A 15415-nucleotide genomic window follows, 5' to 3' on the forward strand; every position below is an offset into this window, starting at 1 on the left:
AAAAAACACCTAGTTCTCAAATTCTTAACTCTATAGTTCAGCTATTACTATGTAGGCACAATATGCCTGTTTTGTTAATAAAAAATTTTTTGAGAGAGACGGGGGGGGGGGGGGGGGGGGGGGGGAGGGACAGGGAGAGGGAGGAGAGGGAGAATCCAAAGCAAACTCGAGGCTCCAAGCCGTCAGGACAGAGCCTGACTCAGGGCTCCAATTCATGAACCATGGAGATCATGACCTAAGCCAAAGTCTGACATGACACTTAACCAACTGAGCCACCCAGGAGCCCCTACCTGTTTTTATAGTAAAAAAATCCACCACAATCTAGTTATAGTCAGATATTTATTTAAAAATCTGATCTGCGAACTTAGCGTTTTCCACCAACTCGGGGTGCAGAAACCTTCACAGGCTTCACAATCTTTTGCTTAGGTGCTGCCTTCGTAGGAGCCTGTAAAAAGATTAACATGCGACATTATTCCATACAAGTTTTTCAATCACTTATGTCCAGATTCTCTATGTATCCTAGATTGCTTTTCTTATTATTTAACTGCATTCCTATTACTCTTAAGAGCCAGCCTCCCCATGAAAAGTTAGAAGTCTACCTCTATAGGATATGTAAATGAAAAACAAAGATACTGTCACAGATTGGAGGAGTTAAGTGAGGAGACACAACTAAATGCAGTATGGGATCCTGAACTGTGTCTTAAGAACAGAAAAAGGACATTACTAGTTCTCTAAAACCAATGGTTTTGAAAATTTTACTATGGTTATTGAAACTGATAACACTGAGAAAAGCTGGGCAAACTCTGCACTATTATTTAAAGCTTTTCAAAATAAACTTTAACAACAAAAGCCACCTTTATTTTCCCCTTCCCCAATTTCTGGTACCAACAGACTTCATTTGGCTCTGGCAGAGGGAGCTCTGAATCAACCACCCAGGAAACCAGTTAGGAACATCATTTTGATTGGGTCCTTGCACTAAATTCCTTAAAAACTTGAAATTTTCAGGGCACCTGGGTGACTCAAGTCAGTTGGGTATCTCTTGGTTTCGGCTCAGTTTCATGCGTTTAAGCCCTGAGTTGGGCTCTGCAATGGCAGCACAGAGCCTGAGATTTTCCCTCTCTTTCAAAAGGAATAAACTTAACAGCAACAAAACACCTTGAAACTTTCATTAACCACAATTTGGATTAAAAAGTAAATTTTCTTATGTGACTTTAGTATTATTTTTTAAAAATTTTATTTTTAAGTAATTTCTATGCCCCATGTGGGGTTTGAACTCAATCCCAAGATCCAGAGTCACATGCTCTAATGATTGAGCCAATCAGGGCCCCTCCCCCTGTTATTTTAAATAAGAAATCCAAGACAATCTCACAATTACCTTAGCAGCAGCCATTGCTGTCTTTTTAGATGCTTGCTTAGCCTTTTTTGCTTCCTTGGCAGCCCTGTGGGGTTAAAAATAACTTAAGGCAAAGTGCTTTATTCCTTAAGAATGCAGATTAACAAGGAGCTAGAGTGTTTGGGGAAAGCAGATTATCACTTTCCTTCCCCACCTGCAATTATTCGTAGGATAAATCCAAAGAGTTTGTCAATAAATATTAACCAAGTCAGCTTAACATAGATTAGAAATTGTACAGCAGCCTTATTTGCATATAGAATTTCAACAAATCATTAAGCATACACTATAAGCTTCTGTATTACTAAACCTCAATATTTAGGACTGACAATTTCAATATAGATTCAAGTATCAAAACACAAAACATCAGATTAGATCCCTATGCCTATAAATTCAGTCATAACCTACAATTCATCCCAATAGCTGAAATGCTCATAACAAAGACTTCCTTACCTGATGGCTTGTTCTCGTTGAGCCTTCCTAACTTCAGGTTTCTGATTCCTCTTGGCCATTATATCAGCAAGAGATGCACCAGTGATGGCCCTCTGGAATTTGACTGCACGGCGGGTTCTTTTCTTTTGAATTTCTTCCTATGAAACAAAAAGATGGAAGCACACTTATAAATCTTGTTCATGGATATGGGGGAAACAATTAAGATTTGTATTTTAGTATGCTAGGGCTGATACAACTAAATATCAGACTGAGTAGCTGATAAACAACAAATTTCCAACAGTTCTAGAGCCTGAAGTCAGGATTCCAGCATGGTCATGTGAGGACCCTCTTCCTATTGTAGCTATATCACCACATGTTGAAGGGAGCAAGAGAGCGCTCTTGGGCATTTTTATAAGAGCACTAGTGCCATTCCTGATGGCAGAGCCTCCCAAAGTTCTCACCTTTAGTATCATCACCTTGGCAGTTAGGTTTCAACATATGAATTTTAGGAGTATACATTCAGATCATAGCAATATTCAACAAAAAAATAATTCATGCAATCATTTGAAAATATATAAAAAATATCTATGTATAAAATACTGCAATATGCAGGTAAGTTTTCCGATTATAGACTGATTAAATTATCTCTTGCAAATCCTGGCCATTTACTATTTTAAAAAGACAAAGTCAAATTAATGAAGTTGGCTGGAGAGTACTTACCTCAAAAGTGATTTTAATATGACTGTTTATGTTAAAGAATTTACTTCTAGAAAAAAATTACCAAACCTCAACTCACCTATTTTGTTTTTACTTAAAGTACTGTCACTGAAAAAAAAGTCAATTGGAAAATGATTTATGACAGGAAAGCTACCAAGTCTTAGGGAATGTCCAGGAATTGAAACTGTAAAATTCAAACTTTTGCTAATAAAAGATACATTAACATTACATTGACCGTTTGAAAGCATTTTTTAAGTATATAATTCATTGGCATTGAATATATTCACTATTTTCTGCAACCACCACCGCTATCCATCTAACTTTTTCATCTTTCCAAACCCCAAGCCCATTAAATAATAACCCCACATTCTTCCCTCCCCCTGCCCAGCCTCTGGTAACCTCTACTTTGTCTTTATGAATTTGCCATTACAGATACCTCATAAAGGTGTAATCATATGATATTTGTCCGTCTGTGTCTGGCTTTACTTTGCATAACTTCTTCAAGGTTTATCCATATTGGCTGTTTGCCAGCCTGTTAAGGCTGAATAATATTCCATTGTATTTATGTAACATTTTGTTATCCATTCACCCAGATAGGTCATTTGGGCTGTTTCCATCTTTTGGCTGCTGTGAATAATAGCGCTATGAACATTAGCGTAGAAGTCATCTGTGTTAAATTCCTGCTTACGATTCTCCTGGGTACGTTCCTAGAGGTGTAGATGCTGGACATAGTTCCATTTAACTTTTTAAGAAACTGCCAAGCCATTTCCACAGTGCTTGCAGCATCCTAAATTCAGCAATGCACAAGGGTTCCAATTTCTCCACATCCTCAGCCACACTGGTAATCCCCGCGCCCCACCCCTTGAAATCATGACTATCCTAATGGGTGTGTCAAGTCTACTTTCAAATTAAGTTAGAAGTAAGTTTTTCCTTCTAAATTCACCCAACACCTAGTGATGCCATTAATCCTGGAGGTGTCAGGAAATATTCCAAGTGTCCTGAAATACTATCCTTACTGCCATGGCACTCAAACCTTCCTCAAAAAATTCCATCACTCCAAAAAAGCACTTCAAGAAGCCTTCAGTCATGAGAACAAAATAGTATGCTATAAGACTCCACTGATGTCTTTCAGAACTAATCCTACAGACATATTCACAACCAAGTTCCCCTAAGTAATTTCTACCCAGTGGAACCCTTTAAATACTTCCGTGGTGCCCTATAACCCAACTATGCATAACGTATCAGATTCTGGCCAGGCAACATTTCAAATTTCAACTCGGCATTACTGTGAGCCTAAGGTATATAAGGAGACACTGTTTTCATCAGTCATGTTCACTTCACTGTTTGATGCTGTACAGCTTAGGAGCGCTTTCACATACTGTCCCACTTACCATAATTTTACGGAGCGGCAACTGATGCTTAGAGAGTTTAAACTTAAGAGCCCCACCACACCCCCAACATTGAAAGTGCATTTTACTTACCGACTGTCCCTTTTTGTGCTTTCTTCTGTAGAGGACAGTCCAATTTATCTGCCGAGGATTCCTCTTGGAAAGGAATGCCGACTCGCATTTTGCATTAAGAAACTGGAAAACCTGTAGTAACAAGTTCAAAGTAGTTACCTACTTAACTAAACAAGGCAGGAAGCTGAGCTCAAAACTCTTTTTTTTTCCCCCCAAAACTCTTAATTTTCAAGTTCTGTCCCCTCATTTGGCCCGCCGAGCCCAAAAGGCTTGTGTCACACAACTGGCACAGGTGGGCACCACCGAGGCCTTCGAGTTCCGTCCCGTCTTGTACACAGAGCGGGGAAACTTAAGCTCATTCCACAGGAAAGGTTGGGGTAATCAAACTCCAGGAGGCATCGGTGCCCGAAAAATAGCGAGATACTTTGATGGTCCATTTCCTGGGGCATTTAAGTAACCCCAACTCTTAATTTCCGACCTCACACTAAATCAAACCTCAAAAACGGTTCACCTAGAGGTTTCTGATCCTAACAACCACAGCACCTGTGGGTCCCGGAAACAAGCCTTCCAGGGACCAAGAATGATGTGGTAAATGAACACGCTCAGACTGAATTAGACCGGTCTCTCTAAGGAGCACAAGCTACGTTTAGGCGACGCGGCCCTTCACCTTCCCGTCGGTCCTGGCGTAGCGCCTCCCATGTCCAGGGTAAATCTTGTACCCACTGAAACTGCACAGCTCGACCCTGTAACAAAAAGCAAAAGCCCATTAGAGAGGGTGTCTACGGCGAGAAGCCAAACCCAGAGTGCAGGAGAGGTGCTCTGCCCGACGATGGAAGCAGATTGGGACCTAAGACTTTCACTCACTTCATGGCTGCGGCAGCCGGGAAAACGGAAAGATGGTGAAGAGAAAGAGAGGATCATGGGAAGAAGCCTTATAAGGCAGTGAGGCAATCTCCTCCCCCAATTCCCGTCCCTGACCCCGGCGCTTGGTGATGACGTCTACCTCCCGGAGAGACTGATCTGGGTGTTCTCCGCCCCCTCCTTACTCTGGAGGCTGAGCGGGTTCTGTGAGCCAGGAAGTAAACGTCACTTAGGCTGGCGGTTGGTTTCCGAATCTTCCTGTCTCTTCTACGGTCAGGTGTCCTAGAGTCATCGTCCTGCTGCACAGAATGTGAACTCTACATTTTATAGTTTTAGTGACTTGCAGATAATACTCCCAGGTAAAACTTAAAGTCACATTTTGCCTTCCGTGTTGGCCCATTATCTCGACCAACAAAATTAAAGTTTAATAATTTCACCATTTGCAAAATAGTAGTGACATCTGAACTGTCTCCCACGCCTTGCTAATCAAATTGTATATGATGCCCCCTTGCATTAATTATAATTAACATTCACTGAGTTCTCTTTCTGTGCCAGGAATTGTGCTAAAGTATTTACATATATTAGTTTATTCAGTTTACAAAATCCCTATTATAAGGGCTGAAGCATTGCAAAATGACAACTGCCTGTCTTGGAAGAGCTAGGTTTCTATTTCTGTCTATTGCAGCCCAGGGGCCGGCTGGCAGTTGCACAGAGAAGGGCAAAGCCCTTGCCTGGAGGCTTGGAAAAGGGAGCTCTAGCCAAGCCCACTGGGAGGATCAGTGCCTCAATTGCTTGAGCCCTTCTGTGGCTAGAAACTAGCATATGATGGGGAGTGGCAAGAGACAATCCTTGAATTGAGTGTTGGAGTACTTGACTAGGAAACAAAAATGTAATGATTGGTCTATGCTACCTACACAAGCCACTCACTCTAAAGGGATCGGTAACTAGGTAGTGGAAAAAATTTGCAAAGTCCAGTGAAGTGGCTGACTGATGTTAAGAAAGCTGTAGTGGGACGCCCGGGTGGCTCAGGCGGTTAAGCATCCGACTTCGGCTCAGGTCATGATGTCACAGTTCATGGGTTCGAGCCCTGTGCCCATCTCTGTGCTGACAGCTCAGAGCCTGGAGCCTGCTTCGGATTCTGGGTCTCCCTCTCGCTCTGCCCCTTCCCCGGTCATGCTCGGTTTCTCTCAAAAATAAAAAAAATTTTTAAATTAAAAAAAAAAAGTTGTGGTTACTGGTGCCTAGGTGGCTCAGTCGGTTAAGGGTGGGACTTTGGCTCAGGTCACGATCCGCGGTTCTTGAGTTCGAGCCCCACCTTGAGCTCTGCACTTACAACTCAGAGTATGGAGCCTGTTTTGGATTCTGTGTCTCCCTCTCTCTGTTCCTCCCCTGCTTGTCCTCTCTCTCTCTCTCTCTCTCTCTCTCTCTCTCTCTCGTAAGTAAACAAACAAACAAAAAGAAAGCTGTAGTTTTGTTGAAACCAGTCTTAAGAATGACTTAATAGCGCCTGGCTGGCTCAGTTGGTGGAGCATCCGGCTCTTGATCTCGGGATTGTGAGTTTGAACCCCACATTGGCTATAGAGATTACTTAAAAATAAAATCTTAAAAAAGAGAAAAGAATGAGTAAATAGAAATCAGCATGGAATTGAAAAGCAAAGAGGAGGAATTTGACAGCCTGACCAACTCTGACCAGATTTTCAGAATAGCTGATACACTTGGAGGATATTATCTAAATAGATGATGGGCTGATGGATGCCTCAAGCTTCCGTGGCTTGATGAATTTAGTCAACTCTGACATTCATACATCTCTCTTTGTTTTAAATCGATGCTGGTTAAACAAATGTTTGAGAAAGAAAGAAAGAAGGAAGGAAGGAAAGGAAGGAAGGAAGGAAGGAAGGAAGGAAGGAAGGAAGGAAGGAAGGAAGGAAGGAAGGTAGGGGAAAAAAAGGAAGGAAGGAAGAAAACCACCTGAGTAGAATAGAAGATAGAGCCAAGATTTATCTGCAGGAATTTGGTCCACTGAACCCTGGAATTTATAGTCCCTTCTCAAGCATTTTAGGAAGATTTTATTTTACTGGTCTTCAAAATTATGTTTGGCTTGAGTAGTTCTGCGGAGGAAACGCAGGAAACTAGATCTTAGGGATTTTAGTTCTTTTACTCTTTCCTGGAGGTCATTCTTGAGCTGGCATTTCAGGGTTCTTTGTAACACATTGTGTGTATCACACCTTATATTATGCTCACATGCTCTTAGAATAAGAAAGTGTGGGGTACCTGGGTCATTCAGTCAGTTAAGCATGTGACTCTTGATTTTGGCTCAGGTATGATCTCGGGCTTGTGGGATTGAGCCTCACGTTGATCTCTGTGCTGGGTATGGAGCCTGCTTGGGATTCCCTCTCTCTGCCTCCTCCTGCTCATGCTCTCTCTTTCTCAAAATAAATAAACATTAACAAAAAACTATACAGCATTAAAAATTATGAAGCTTTCTTTAAAATTATGAAGCATTAGTGGGGTGCCTAGCTGGCTCAATTAGTGGAGTATTACACTCTTGATCTCTGAGTTGTGAGTTCTAGCCCCACAATTGGTATAGAGATTACTTTTAAAAAATAAAATTATAAAGCATTATTAAAATTACAAATTATGAAGTATTCTATAAAATCTAAATCTATGGGGTGCCTGGGTGACTCAGTTGGTTAAGTGTCCGACTTCAGCTCAAGTCATGATCTCACAGCTCCTGAGTTCAAGCCCACATCAGGCTATGAGCTGAGAGCTCAGAGCCTGGAGCCTGCTTTGGATTCTGTGTCTCCCTGTCTCTCTGCACCTCCTCTGCTCATGCTCTGTCTTTCTCTCCTCCAAAAATAAATAAACAAAAAAAAAATTTTTTTTAATCTAAATCTAATCAAGTCTTCATATCTATCAATTATATGAAATATGGAGGACAGGAACACGTGAAACAATTCCATAGGGATGCAACTGGCATCTACAGGATGACTTAAACTCTTCAACAATGTGTAAATTGAAAGGAGAGAGATTAGAGCCTATCCAATTGACAAGACAAGCTGCATAAATAATTTTCATGGCCTGGTGTAAAATGAAAGTGGTGTCTCCTTTTTCAAATAGCAGGATAAAGGTATAAAATATTAATCTCTTTCCTGTCTTCAGTAATCTGTCTCTTGACCTTTCATGGTGGTTTTTCATTTGCTGTTTAACCTCATGCTCCCTTAGGCAAGGACATTCGCTAGGGCCTTGCAGCCCCTCACAGGTGCCCAGGGACCTGCCCTGTGACTTGATGCGTGCATTGGAACAGGCAAGGCCAAGCCAGCTCTTGGGTTGCCCCTCCTGCTGGTCTCTGGACCAACACATTGTGTCCCACAACAGGGGGGCGGGGGCGGTGTCCAGCTGGCCATCTCCTTCCACCAGGTACCCCCTGCCTAACCCACAGGGAATGGGCAATCCCCTGGGATGTGTTATGTATCTGGGTCTTGGAAGGGGGTGGGCAGCAAGCCACTTTTGGAATGCATGGCAGTGTGGCTACCTTTGGTGAGTGGCAGAATCAGCCACTCTCAGAACCCATCCCTAGAAAATGAGGAGGCTGCAGGAAGTGGACCTGCGGGTGAGCTGAGGCTCCAAGCCCCAGGCACATGCCCCATTGTCCCCATTGTACTTCACCTACAGAACAGAAATTCAAGGACAGATTTACAGCTATCCTAGACAGTTAATGCAGAGCATTAAACCCCAAGTGTGGGATGCACCTAAGTGTCAGGCCCTGTGTGACTGCATTGGTTGCACAACTTGAAGCTGGCTGTACCTATGGATTAAAAGAGATTTAAGAACTTCTGCAACCAATTGCAACATATGGACCTTATTTGAGGCCTGATTTGAACAAACATGCTGGACAGACCATATGGGGTAATCTGAATACTGATTGGATTTTGGATGATACTTAGACTTACTGTTAATCCTTTAGGTGTTCTAATTGTACTGTGGTCATGTTTAATTTTGAAAAGTGTTCTTATACTTCTAGATACATACTAAATATTTATAGATGAAATAGCATGATGGTTGGGATTTGTCTTAAAATAATATAAGGGAGCAGCCAGTGGCTAAGGGCATGGATGAAAAAATGACCAGGAATGGATAATAGTTGAAGCTGGTGTTGAGTTGGAGGGTTCATTAAAATAGTCTCTATATTGTTATGTACTCTTTTAATTACTTTTCCCTGATAAAACGTTTCAAACAATTCTAATGTGCTTTGGGATAGAAAGATTTAAGTCCCACAATTCGATCCTGGAAAATAGGGAGGGTAAGCACCATTTGTATTATTTTGTAACTAAAAATTTTATTTAATTAAAAAATTACTTATACAAGAACAGCAGCTGTATTCATAACAAATACAGGAAACAGTGTAGGTGCCCCATCAATAAATGAATATATAAGTAAACAGTAATATATATTTATACAATGGACTACTACACAGAAATAAAATGGAATGAACTTAAAAAAATGTTTATTTATTTTGAGAGAGAGAGAGCAGGGGAGGGGCAGAGAGAGAGGAAGAGACAAAATCCAAAAAAAGCTTTGTGCTCTCAGCTGTCAGCACACAGCCCGATGCAGGGCTCGATCTCACGAATGGTGAGATCATGACCTGACCCAAAATCAAGAGTCAGGTTGCTTAACCGACTGAGCCAACTAGGCACCCCTAAAATGGAATGAACTTTTGATTTACACATCAATATGAGTATGAAAAACATTGTGCTAAGTGGAAGAAGTCTTACCCCCAAAAAAGTACCACTGTATGATTCCATGTATATCAAGTTCTACACCATGCAAAACTAATTTTTGATGGGAAAAAATCAGAATTGTGGTTACTTCTGGGTGGGAAGGGAAGGATTGAGCCGGAAGGTATATAAGGGAGATTTCTGGTAATGGTACTGTTCTATGTCTATAGATTGTGGGTTAATTACACAGTTGGTCAAAACTCAGGGGATGTTCGCTAAGATTTGAGCATTTTATTGTATGTGAATTTTACTTTAAAAGAAATGAAACTAAATAAATAATGAGTACTAGTTAATGAAATACTGGCTTAAGTAAATAGGGAGAAGTATAGTGAATGGATGGAGGGGATAGATAAATGGAAAGATGTATGATAAAACAAGCATAATAAAATGTCAATAAGAGAATCAAAGTAGTGAGTTTATGAGTACTCACAGTAAAATCCTTTCAAATTATCTATATGTTGGAAATTTTTCGTTATAAAATGTTGGTAAAATAATTAAGGGGAGCCATCTTCTGGAAGAAATTGGTATTACTGATTGGCTCAAAAATGCAAGAAGGAAGCATGGTGTTTGTATCCTTCAGTATGTAGTAACTGCTTATTATTTGTCACATATTCTGTTGGTTCTCACTCATGTGCTCAAGCTATCTTCTTTGACTGGAAATCTTTCCTCCTTTCAACTGGCTAACTTCCTGCTCAGATTTTTAATTCATCCAAAGAGGTTTATAAATAGTAAATATTTTAGAATTTGTGGGCTAACAAGCAAAATTGAGGATGTTATATAGGCACTTATATAATAAGAGAAAAAAATTTTCACAACATTTTCATTGATGGAATTTAAAATATAATGACATTTTTGAGTATGAGTTTTGGTAAAAACAACTCTATTAAAGAGAAAAATGAAACTCTTTTGGGGGGAGGTAGAAGATAGACATTTCTCTTAATTAGGGTTTTAAGTTATTCCCTACCATTAAAATCAATTACAAATGTTTGACTCTCAATCCTGATCTGTAATGAGATTTTACATACTTCATCTTTGAAAAATGTGTTTTCACCCAGATAAATACTGCTCAAAACTAATACCAATCCAAGGGCATATGATAATTGAGCATGTCAATCTTTTAGAAGTCAATTACAGAAGTAGATTATTCTTTTGATATTTTCTTTTTAGCATGATTAATAATTATTTCCAATTGAAAGTTAAATGAAAGCTAATTGTACAGTGAAGTGGGTCTTAAAATATGGAATTTTCCTTTGTATTTGCATGGAGATCTTTCAATACCACTAAAATTATAGTTTGAGCTCAAAAATATAACCACTGCAAATCTGTTTGAGAATGGAGATCTTGCTTTTTGATTTAACTTGTAAATCTACTAATGTTATTTTTTGTCAAAATACCTTAGAATAAGTTTTGCATGTAAGTGCTGTGTTGTTTTATAATTTTAGGTTGAGTTCATTAAGAAGCGTCATTAAATGATCAAAACTAGCAAATTAGCAAAAACTAATTCTAAAGCCTTTCTGTCAGTGTTCCAGAATAGTAGTTAGGAAGGTTCTTTTCATTTAGAGAAACTTCAATCTTGACCCTGAGTTAAAAAAAAAATCACAATAAAACATTATTAAATGCTGTGTGGTAGGGCAAGTCGGGATATTCAGCGCCTGATTCTGACAAGATTTGATGGAAGTCCATGAGAACAAATGAAGTTTATTATTAACACTACTGGTTCAATAACACATGGTAGATTCAAATGTTTTCCGCAAAGTACCTGTTGATTGATAATACAATAATGGTATAACCATAGAATTTAGCACCTTACATATTCACAAGTGTTGAAAATGTGTCAAACGGAGCCTTTTTCTACTTACATAAGTTGTAACACATCATAGCTGATTTCACTTCAGATGTAATTAATTAGTGTTTTCTCTACTTCTTTAACAATATTGTCACCTGTTTCATGTAGCCTATTCATAGAAGCTATTCTTCAGTCATTTCAAACATTGATTTCTAGAACAAATGGGCACAAATAAGCTGTATCAATAACACCTGTCCATTCATTAAGAGCCATGGGAAACCATTCAAAATAATTTGCCTTCACCAAATAACTTAAACTGCCTATTGATGTTGTTCCCAGCATCTTTAACACTTAAAGCAGCTGTTCTCACCTAAAGGCTAATGGTCTTAAACCAGTTTATTTTTTCTAGATATATTTCTTCAGCTGCTGCAAACATCATTTAATTAACATACCATAAGTAAATGACTTTCTTTGCCTGTCTAACAAATGAGCCACGGGCTCTTTTCTCTCATTTCTTTCTTTGAAGAAATTTTACTATGAGGAGACATCAAAATTTTCTAACTTTTCACGTCAGGCTCTGGGCTGATGCCTCAGAGCCTGGAGCCTGTTTCCGATTCTGTGTCTCCCTCTCTCTCTGCCCCTCCCCTGTTCATGCTCTGTCTCTCTCTGTCCCAAAAATAAATAAACGTTGAAAAAAAAATTTAAAAAAAAATTTCTAACTTTTCTGATTGATTCCTGTGGTTTGGGAATGTTGTGATGGCTGTTTAGTCTGGTGGGTAGACATATCTTGCATTCTTTAAGCACAGAGAATGGTTCACTGCAGAATAATCATAATATTTTGCCATCTAATTTGATAACAAAATAATCCACACTTAACCATACCTTAAAGATGGAATATTTTAAGTCTACATTTTTCTTTTTCTTTTTTTTTAATATGATAGGTATATGTTGGTAATAAAACAAACCAATAAATTGTCACAGTATGGTAATAACACATGGCACTTGAAATCGTGTCAGGTAAAAATGTGTTGTGATTTGTAGTAGGTAATGGAAGTGATAAGAATGCCACATATGGTCTCAATCATGAGTTCTTTATTGTATGGTAAATGCAGCCATTAACAATAGGTAAATAAGTATGGCTTATTCCAAAAATATATTATTTATGGACACTGAAATTTGAATTAAATATAATTTTAGGTGTCATTAAATGTTATTCTTTTGATTTTTTCCAGTCACTTAAAATGTAAAAGCTAGGTGTGCAGTGTGCTCTCTCTCTTGCAAAATAAACTTAAAAAGAAAAGAAAATCCTATAATAATATTTGGACAGAGGAGCGGATTGCTCTGCCTTATTATTATAAAAAGGCTCAGTTGGAATTCTTTCCAGAGAGTCGGGCTGAACAAATAGTGAGTTCTCCCAGAGAGAGGAAACAAAACAGACGGGGGAACCAATCAATGATTGTCTGCACCATGCCCACTGTATGTAAACGGTTAGCTCACCATTCTTCAAAGCAACAAGATTTCAGGAAGGTGGACAGAAACAGTCTTATAAATTATAATAGATAAAATAATTACTTCTAAATAAATGGAAGGGCCAAAACAATGAATATAGAGGAGTTAGCCATGTCAAGATGAGATACTAAAATTTTTATTTTTTCCACATGTAATAATCAGCTAATATCTGAGAAAAGAAACAGGTGGAAATATAAATAATTTCAAGAATAAAGCTACTGTGAGATATTTTTCAGGTGCCTTTAACTAATTAACTGGAAAGAAGTTGTTTCTTGTTTAAAAGAGTGATAAAGGGATTCTTCACATTTTAATTTCATTCATTCTCTTTTGAAGTGTTTCCAAAAGGCAGTGGAACCTATAAAAGTGATTCATCATATTCCCAATTGAAAATTAAGTGAATGTGTAAATAAAAAGTTCCAAGTTTCATTTGTACTTGGAAGACTGCTTAAAAGCTCAAAAAGTTCATTTATAAGAGTGGTAGTTTTTACCCCGCCCAACTTGATTCATTTTTTAAACTATTTTTTTCTTAACTTTGTTTATTTAGAGAGAGAGAATACCATGCAGGATCTGCACTGTCAGCACAGAGCCTGACACGGGACTTGATCCCACGAACATGAGATCATGACCTGAGTTAATATCGGGAGTCAGACGCCGAATTGACTGAGCCACCCAGGTGTCCCTACTTTCTATTTTAAAATAGTGTAGCATATATCTGTTTATTTTTAAAAATATATTACTGTAGGGGCGCCAGGGTGGCTCAGTCAGTTAAGTGTCTGACTTTGGCTCAGGTTATGATTCTCACAATTCCTGAGTTTCAGCCCCCTGTCAGGCTCTGTACTGACAGCTTGGAGCCTAGACCCTGCTTCAGATTCTGTGTCTCCTCTCTCTCTGCCCCTCCCCTTCTTACACTCTGCCCTGCTCTCTTACTTACAAATAAGTAAATTAATAAAAACATTAAAAAATAAAAGATATACTTGTAAAAATTTTAGAAAATGACAGGCAAGCTAGAGGCACCTGGGTAGCTCAATCAGTTGGGTGTCAGACTCTAGACTTCGACTCAGGTCATGATCCTGGGAGCATGGGATGAAGTCCTGTGTTGGGCTCTATGCTGAGTGTGGAACCTGCTTAGGATTCTCTCTCTCCCTGGGCCTCTCCGCCCCTCTCCTCACCTGGTACTCTCTTTCAAAACAAAAACAAAAACCCACATGCAAGGGAAAAGTAATGTCTCCATAATCTTCCTACCCAGAGAAGATCCTGTTAACATGTTGGTTTGTTTCTTATCAATCTCTCACTTTTTTTAAAGTTTGTTTTATTTTGAGAGACAGAAATAGAGAAGGGCAGAGAGAGTGCGAGAGAGAGAATCCCAAGCAGGCCCCTCACAGTCAGCACAGAGCCCAATTTAGGGTTCAATCTCTCCAACTGTGAGATCATGACCTGAGCCAAAATCAAGAGTCAGATGCTTAACAGACTGAGCCCCCAGGTGTCCCTCTTTTCAATCTCTTATATATCTAGACCCCTGCCTCCCATATATTTTTTTAAAACAAAAATGAGTATATACCGTACATAGATTTGGGACTGCTGTTTTCAAGAAATACGTTTTGAAAATTTCCCTGTGGTCAAATTTTTGGTCATCTCATACCTTTTAACTTTTTTTTTTGCTTTTCTTCCTTTCCAGTTGAGAGAATAATATCAAGTAGAAATGAAGTATATTGATATGCTGAGGAATGCAAATATGTTAACTTTTTTCTTCTGAAATTATACTTTTAAAACTTTGAAATCACTAAGATTTTCATATTTAACTACAATACAAAATCTATAATACAGAAAGAATACGAATAATAATAATATCTTTAAAATACAAACTCCCACCGGGCACCTGCCTGGTTCAGTTAGTAGAACATGCAACTCTTAATCTCAGGGTCATGAGTTCAAATCCCATGTTGGGCATGGAGCCTACTTAAAATACAATTTTAAAAAAAGAAGAAGAAATAAAACTAGAGTAAAGAAAATGTTATGAAGAAAATCAGAAATTCCCTTTCATGCCTTCAAATGAAATTATAAACTCAAAAGGCTACTTTATATAGATATTCTCTAGAAGGAATTGGCAAACTATGGCCCATGGACCAAATCCAGCCTACCTCCTGCTTTTGGACAGTCTACAGCTAATCATAGTTTTTACATTTTATTTATGTATTTATTTTTTAAGTTTTTAAAATGTATTTATTTTTTAAATGTTTATTTTTGAGAGAGACAGAACGAGTGAGTGTGAGTGGGGGGGGGGGCAGAGAGAGAGAGAGAGGAAGACACAGAATCCCAAGGAGGCACGAGAGGCTGTCAGCACAGAGTCTGATGCAGGGCTCAAACTCACAAGAACCATGAGATCATGACCTGAGCTGAAGTCGGACGCTTAGCCAACTGAGCCACCCAGGTGCCCCAATTTATTTATTTATTTTTTTTGAGAGAAAGTGCGAAAGCGGGGGTCGGC

The 15415-nt window shown here is 38.9% G+C and overlaps 1 protein-coding gene across 1 annotated transcript; it reads right to left on the reverse strand.

The window, feature by feature from the left end:
* Positions 1–322: 322 nt before the first annotated feature.
* On the reverse strand, positions 323–4942 carry RPL24 (ribosomal protein L24). The gene is made up of 6 exons (XM_015069168.3): positions 4864–4942; positions 4667–4742; positions 4021–4131; positions 1844–1980; positions 1376–1439; positions 323–445 (listed from the first exon to the last, which is right to left on the reverse strand). The coding sequence occupies exons 1-6, from the start codon at positions 4866–4868 to the stop codon at positions 365–367; spliced, it is 474 nt and encodes a 157-aa protein (XP_014924654.2). The 5' UTR covers positions 4869–4942; the 3' UTR covers positions 323–364.
* Positions 4943–15415: the final 10473 nt, after the last annotated feature.

Source organism: Acinonyx jubatus, chromosome C2 (assembly GCF_027475565.1).
Source record: "Acinonyx jubatus isolate Ajub_Pintada_27869175 chromosome C2, VMU_Ajub_asm_v1.0, whole genome shotgun sequence".
Taxonomy (NCBI): domain Eukaryota; kingdom Metazoa; phylum Chordata; class Mammalia; order Carnivora; family Felidae; genus Acinonyx; species Acinonyx jubatus.